Here is an 8,017-nt window from a genome sequence, read left to right on the forward strand (position 1 = left end):
CTGTGTTACTTCAGAGGGAGCCGTTTCTCACGATGTTTTATACTATCAACCTCTCACCATTACTCGTTACCAAGTAAGTTTTTATGCTAAACATTATTTTGAGTAATTACCAATAGTGTCCACTGCCTTTAATAAACCAATAATATTAATATCGATTTCATGTCAGAAACAGTTCTGTTAACCTTTGATGTTTCAATAATGTTGCTGCATTCCTAAACCTAATCGATAATGATGCCTAGTCATTGCAGTCACGAGATGAGCAGGGTTCAAAGTTTATAGTCCAAACAAAACAACAAACAACAACAAACGATGTGCGCAACAGAAACATAGCCTTCTGCTACTCCGTATACACGAAAACGTAGACCCAGCGGGAAAAAGTTCTACAATGGAAACGGACATGACGGATAATACTCTGAAAAAGGTATGTTCGTATGTTTATTATTGAAAGCTGATTTACTTTGACTACAAAAGAACGATCCTTTATTCAATTAATTTTAAATTAATTTCAACTTAATTTCAATAATTGCATTGACAATAAGACAGCGCCATCTTTATAGACAATGTTCCACGAAGGGATTCCGAGGTGCGCTGGAGATGTTGAGTTTGTTTCGGATAAGTTGTTTTTTAAAGACACAGGACACTATTGGTAATTGTCAAAGACTAGTCTTCTTACTTGGTGTATCTTGACAATGCATAAAATAACAAACCTGGGAAATTTGAGCTCAATCGGTTTTCGAAGTTGCGAGATAAAATTGAAGGAAAAAGCACCCTTGTCACACGAAGTCGTGTGCTTTCAGATGCTTGATTTCGATACCTCAAAATTCTAAGTATGAGGTTTTGAAATCTAATTCGCGGAAAATTACTTCTTTCTCGAAAACTACGTCACTTCAGAGGCAGCCGTTTCTCACAATGTTTTATATTATCAACCTCTCCCCATTACTCATTACCAAAAGGTTTTATGCTTATAATTATTTTGAGTAATGACCAATAGTGTTCACTGCCTTAAAGAGAGTGGACACTGTTGGTAATTGTCAAAGACTATAGTCTTCACAGTTGGTGTATCTCAACATATGCATAAAATAACAAACCTGTGAAAATTTTAGCTCAATCGGTCGTCGAATTTGCGAGATAATAATGAAAGAAGAAAAAAACACCTTGTGTCACGAAGTTGTGTGCTTTCTGATGCTTGATTTCGAGACCTCAAATTCTAAACTTGAGGTCTCGAAATCAAATTTGTGGAAAATTACTTTTTTTTCTCGAAAACTACGTCACTTCAGAGGGAGCTGTTTCTCACAATGTTTTATACTATCAACCTCTCCCCATTACTCATTACCAAAAGGTTTTATGCTTATAATTATTTTGAGTAATGACCAATAGTGTCCACTGCCTTAATACAGAGAAGAGGAACTTGTGAAAACATCTTAACTGATGTCCAACTGTTGCACCGCACGCAATGTTTTGGATTTGCTTGGGCGTGGACAAGCAACAATGAATACGCTTACACGGATGTGTGATTAAGCACTGTATACATCAGCATGCTCCAGAGCAATGCAGAGGTCGTGGGTTCGAATCACACCCAAGTGATTTGCCAGTGGATTTTTTGTCACAGAATTCGGGAAGTACTGAGTACTGCACTTAAAGAAACTGCACACCCTCAAAATAATTGTTAGCTTAAAAATTTACTTGGTAGTGAGCAATGGAGAGCTGTTGATATTATTTTTGTATACAACATAATAATTGTGAAATTTAGCTCTGAAGAAACGTAGTATTGAACAGAGGTTCTCACTCAAATCTGACCTTAAGTCCTTTAAAGGCATCTGAAAGCACATACATTTGTGCAACAACGTGTTTTTGGGTCATTCTTCTCTTGCAACTTCGATGTACAAATTGAGTAAAACTTTCACAGATTTGTTTATATGCATGTGGGATACACCAAGTGTGAATATACAATTACAAAACGTGTCCATGCCTTTACAGCCAGTGGACACTATTGGTAATTGTCAAAGACTAGCCTTCACAGTTGGTGTATCTCAACATATGCATAAAATAACAAACCTGTGAAAATTTGAGCTCAATCGGTCACCAAAGTAGCGAGATAATAATGAAAGAGGAAAACACCCTTGTCACACGAAGTTGGTTGCGTTTAGATGGTTGATTTCGAGACCTCAAGTTTAGAACTTGAGGTCTCGAAATCAAATTCTTGGAAAATTGCTTCTTTCACCAAAACTATATGGCACTTCAGAGGGCGCTGTTTCTCACAATGTTTTATACCACCAAACTCTCCCCATTACTTGTCACCAAGAAAGGTTTTATGCTAATAATTATTTTGAGTAATTACCAATAGTGTCCACTGCATTTAATACACATCGGTGTAAGGGTAAAAACGAATGATATTCTTTATCCCCGATGCAAGATTAATAACGGCAGCCTTTAATCACGTAGAGGAAACGAACTTTGGTGATATGTCAAGTTTGGTTGATGCCAAAATATGAACGTGACTCCATGCACTCACTGGTACGGAGTAAAAGTTTACTGCTCCAAAAACAAAACAACTCAAATTTGTACATTGAACCCACTCGAACAGAAAACGGGACAAAGTTTGACGCACCCAAAACAGCATGGAATAGGCTACCCCTATATAGGACTCTTCCTCTGTACACAGATACAGAAGTACAATACGAATTATAGGCCTACTTCCACTGTTTTTGTATCAGGGTTTGTTTCCCAAAATGACTGAACCATGGCCCTTTTCCAAACTACGGCTTCGGCTTTGGATTCCGCTTGAGGCTCCGTTCTCTTGTCTGAAACCCTGGGCGCGTATTCGCAAAGCACGCGCACTTGTGAAAACAACCGCGGTGTCAAGCTAGCCTGAGCCGAATCCAAAGCCGAATCCAAAGCCGAATCCAAAGCCGAATCCAAAGCCGAATCCAAAGCCAAATCCAGTTGTTTCGAAAAGGGCCTATTAAAGTCGGTGTTGTACCCTAAAACACGGCTGAACAACACGGGCAGGGATACGGGAGATGCATTATTGGCTTTCTTCTGCACTTCCATGTTGCCGGTACTTCTAGGTATAAATTGACAAAAACATAGCTTAAAGGGAGGGAATGTACACGTCTGGTAATTACTCAAACAAATTAACTTAAAAATTGACTTGGTAACGAGCATTGGAGAGCTGTTGATAGTATAACACATTGTGAGAAACGGCTCCCTCTGAAGTAACGTAGTTTTTTGAGAAAGAGGTAATTTCTCACTAAAATATGAAAAGAGTTCTAGCTAGAAGTCTTTTATTCCTATCTGAAAGCACACAAATTCGTCCAACAAGGGTGTTTTTTCTTTCATCATTTTCTCGCAACTTCGATGACCAATTGAGCCAAATGTTTTACAGGCTTGTTATGTTATGGTAATGATGGGATACACCAAGTGAGAACACTGGTCTTTGACAGTTACCAAACGTGTACAGTGCCTTTAACCAGGGGTCGTTCTCAAAAGGGGGCGGGGCACTTACAGTAGAAAATGTCTGAGGGAAGATTCTCCGGTGTCCGAATGAAACCCGTGGGCAAGGACAGTGCGAAAAGTCAACTGAAAAATGGCACAATGATGCTTTGTTTTTTTGAAACAAACATTGGATTTGGAAAATATAGGAGGACTATATTAAAACGTTTTTAAGCTTCAAACTTAAACAAACAGACACCCAAACAAACAAATAAACACACCCAAACAAAATAACAAAATGATGATAATACAATATTATGATATTGATTTTACAGTGCAAGGATGGCGGTAGCATGGCAGGCAGTTTCAAAATGATGGTTGTCATGACAGCTGGTATTTTGATCTTTTTTGTTGCCGCCAAAAACTCCATTACGTGGATGCTTCAGCAGTTCCTATTCGTCAGTGGCAACTTTTGGACCAGCCTGTACAAAAGTATCTACAACCTATTTGGCGGCAACGAGTTCTTATTGGTTTCTTTAGGTACCGTAAATACAATGTTGTTTTGCCTTTGTTCCGAGTTATTTTAGGCCTGTATTCATTGTATTAATTTGTAAAAAGGAAAGAGCGACGGAAGTTGGTTTTTGTGGATTTTTCGGACATGCCGTTACCTTATCTTGCCAAGATATTTAATATACAGAGATTGATCTCTCTGCAAAGTGTTGAATAGCGAGTTTTTGGCACATCAACCCGGGAACAAGAGGTTGTCAATAATGCCGGGGGTCGGGTAGACTTGACTCAAGTCCCAACCCCGTGCCAATCTCAGAAACCATTTTTTTTTATAATGTTCTGCATTCCCCAACCTGTTCTCGGGACCACAATATCTACATGTTGACGGCGGCGGGTTGATTCCAGGACCTCCCTCACGAGAACGGGACTTGAATCAAGTCTAGGGGTCGGGGCTTGAAACATCCGTGTGAGTTTGCTATGGGCACACTCACTCTCCCTGTATACCCCCCCCCCCCTCCCGACCAGAAGAGCAGTGGGGAGATTGTGGAGTGAAGGGGCATCTCCATGTGTTTATCCCTTTCTTCTTCTTTGGGTGCGTTCGTTTAGCTTCCCTGTGTCAACCCTGGTGTGTGGCGTTTTTTTTTTCCCAGGACGAACGTGGGTAATTATCTGCACACGTTCGTCCTGGGGGGAAAAACGCCACACCCCGGGGTCGACCCGGGGAAGCTAAACGAACGCACCCTTTGTCAATGTTACAGGGACTATGATGACGTTGTCCATATTCTACTGGTCATTCGTCTCTGTCATGATATTCGTTGATGCAACGGGGAAGCCAGATTGGATTCATAAGTACAAGATACAACCGGACTACAACATACCAGTGCGTTTTCTGTAACAAATTGTTTCATAGGCCCTTTCGAAAACCACGGCTTCGGCTTTGGATTCAACTTCAGACTCCGTCCTCTCGTCTGAAGCCCCGAGCGCTTTATTAGGCAATGTACGCGGAGTTGTCAAACCAACCGCGGGGCCAAGCTAGCATGAGTCGAATTCAAAGCCGATGCCGTGGTTTCGAAAAGGGCCATAGTGTTGGCAGGAGTGGAGTTGTTGAAGTTTGAACTGAAATTCGGGCACGGGGACAAGCACCAGACCCAAGCTCTGGTGTTATTGACTATAGCAGTGTGAGGGTTTGACTGCTGGTAGTGACACGTGTGTCCTTGAGCAAGATACTTTATCTATTGCTCTGTCCTTCGGACGGGACACTAGGCCGTAGGTCCCGTGTACGGGGGGTTCGTAGTAAAAGAACACAGAACACTTATCGTGAACGCGTATGGGTTAACCCTGGTGTTTCTGGTCCACGTAGCAAGCACCCTTGTTTACTGCCTCAGGATTGCAAGCTACAATGATTAAGTTCCCTTTTGAGGCATCCTTGGTTCCGTTACTGAGAAATATTTTCAGAATAATAAACATTAGTTTCAAAAACATGTATCTTACCGGGACAAGCTCTCCCATATAATGTAATGAGATCTTCGAAAAGACGATATCAAATTTACCATTATTCTGGTCTTGGATGCCTATAGACCTTTATCACGGCGTGGTCATCTTGATTTTACTCCATTCCAACTCATTGTAACCAAACTTTGCGAAATAATAGTCTGGTGCAGTGCAATTAATGTTAGTATTCATTACTGTTATTGGAAACAGGGAGCATCACCAAGATGGCGACATCGTGATAACGGTCTATTGAAACTTCTTTCTTGCAATGTAATTTTTTCCCATTGTTTCAGGTGGATTCATACAAACTCAAAAGAGCCTTCAAGAGAACCTTCTTCAACAACACCGTGATCAGCCTGCCGTATTGCTTCTTGACCGAGTGGCTGTTCAGGCTCCGTGGGTGCAGCGCGTCGACGACCCTGCCTGAGTTCCACACCGTCCTGCTTGAGATGTTGGTGTTCTTCGCAGTGCAGGAGATTGGGTTCTACTATTCGCATCGGTAAGATGTGGGACTAATTTCATTAGCTCTTTGAAATACGATTTTTTGACTAGATTGGAATTCCAACCAACGACCTCCGGATTAACGTGCCGGCGCTCCAACTGAGCTATCTAGCCGTATGTTGGCGTTCTCCCTATTTTGTCAATATTGTTCGGGGTGCCTGTTTGAAATAATTATGGTAGACACTGGAGTGCGCTGGTTTGGGTATATACAGACATTATTTACCAAAACCTACAGTGTTGTTGTATTGTGTCCGCCATAACTCAAAATGGCTTATAGAGATGCTTAAGCACAAAAAAATAGCTGGCCACGAAAATGTTTTGCTTATTAAGCTTATTTGTAGCTTTTTGTTCTGTTAAACCGAACAAAAAGCTACCAGCCAAATTACCATGTCATATAAGTGCCGTTTACAACTTGTTTCCCGCTTATTTTGCATTGCATAAATTGTAAAGTGCTATTGCTCATCTATGAAATAGGTAGAAAAGACAAACGTTACAGAAGTCTGAACAAAGTTTGACTTGCTTTTTTTCAACCGCACAATCGTTGTTTTCAGTTTACTGCACCACGGATGGTTTTACAAGAACATCCATAAACGGCACCACGAGTACACGTCCCCGTTTGCAGTGTCCAACTTTGACGTCCACCCCCTGGAACACGTTGTGAGCAACCTTGCTCCCATGCTGGCTGGTCCAATCATTGTAGGCTCTCATGTCGCCACAATGTGGATGTGGTTTGTCATGGGTTTATTCAACAGCATCTCGGCTCACAGCGGGTATCACTTGCCCTTCCTGCCGTCAAATGAGCCGCACGATTTCCACCATCTCAAGTAAGTTGCAAGTGCCCGTTAATTTGATCAAGAGACCCGTGCATGATCCTATAAGCTAAAGTAGTAGTCCAAGCCAATTTTCCATATGTACCAGGGTGTGTAAAGCAGGACAGTCCTTTTCAGAACTGAGAAGTCTCCCGAACATCCAATAATCTACTCCGTGGTAGTAGAATAACGAAAGACAGTTTCCTAGAACAAACTCTACCTGGCAAGTAGATACACACAACATGGTGTTACCGCAAAAGATTTGACTGCGAATCTCAATGTGAGAAGAAAGCGAAGTCAAAGGTTTATTTGGAAGGACCCTGAAGTAGGCTCAATGGAGGTTTCTGGCGTAATTCCGAAGTGTGACTCCAGATGTTCAGGCTTAGACAAACCTTGCCAAGAGCCGTATATTGGGAGAGGAGTTACGACAATTTGCGATTAGAAGCCATTTCGTTCCACAAGAAACGCATGAGAGAAGGCAGGGTGCCAGACCAATCTGCCAATTATGATGTACTGCATTTGGAAACAACATGGCGTCCAGCAACTACGTGACCAAAGAAAACTGGTTCCTCCATGTCGCAACTCCCCCAATACACAGTTCTGACCTTGCCTGATGAACAGTGCCACCAAATACATGTATCACGTGTTATCAACGCAGTATACCATGTTCATGGACTTATTCAGCGCAAGCACAATTCACCAATATCATTTTTCTACCAGATACAGAAAAGTTTTTATTGTGTGTATTTTCAACCCAATACTAATTGATGTCAATGTTTTCCCTCGACTTAGGTTTGTCAACAACTTCGGTACATGGGGAATTCTCGATCGCCTCCACGGGACGGACGCTCTGTTTCGACAGTCTAAGCAGTACCAAAATCATCGTATCTTATTGGGATTGACACCTGCTCGCGAATTGGCCAATGATTCTAAGGACGTCAATTAGATTCAAAACACCAGGGCCCAATTTCATGGCTCTGCTTACCGTAAGCACAGAATCGGCGCTTACGGAAGCAGGGAATTCTGTGCTTACGGCAAGCGTATTTCACAGGTTAGCGGCGAATTTTGGCTTCTGCGCGTGCGTACTCCACGTTAATATGCATTCTACGCTTACAAGGCTAGCGCAGAAATTCGGCGCTTGCACGTAAACGGGGAATCGTGATCGTAAGCACAGAATTCGGCGGTAAGCAGAGCCATGGAATTGGGTCCAGGAGATTGTTACCTTAAAGGCACTAGACCCCTTTGGTAATTGTCAAAGACAAGTCTTCTCACTTGAT

The 8,017-nt window shown here is 41.9% G+C and overlaps 1 protein-coding gene across 1 annotated transcript; it reads left to right on the plus strand.

Moving 5' to 3' along the window:
- Positions 1 to 334: 334 nt before the first annotated feature.
- On the plus strand, positions 335 to 7,763 carry LOC117304643 (fatty acid hydroxylase domain-containing protein 2-like). The gene is made up of 6 exons (XM_033789201.1): positions 335 to 421; positions 3,768 to 3,972; positions 4,698 to 4,819; positions 5,724 to 5,929; positions 6,483 to 6,755; positions 7,533 to 7,763. Exons 1-6 carry the CDS (start codon positions 386 to 388, stop codon positions 7,684 to 7,686), a joined length of 996 nt encoding a protein of 331 aa, XP_033645092.1. The 5' UTR covers positions 335 to 385; the 3' UTR covers positions 7,687 to 7,763.
- Positions 7,764 to 8,017: the final 254 nt, after the last annotated feature.

Source organism: Asterias rubens, chromosome 21, assembly GCF_902459465.1.
Source record: "Asterias rubens chromosome 21, eAstRub1.3, whole genome shotgun sequence".
NCBI lineage: Eukaryota > Metazoa > Echinodermata > Asteroidea > Forcipulatida > Asteriidae > Asterias > Asterias rubens.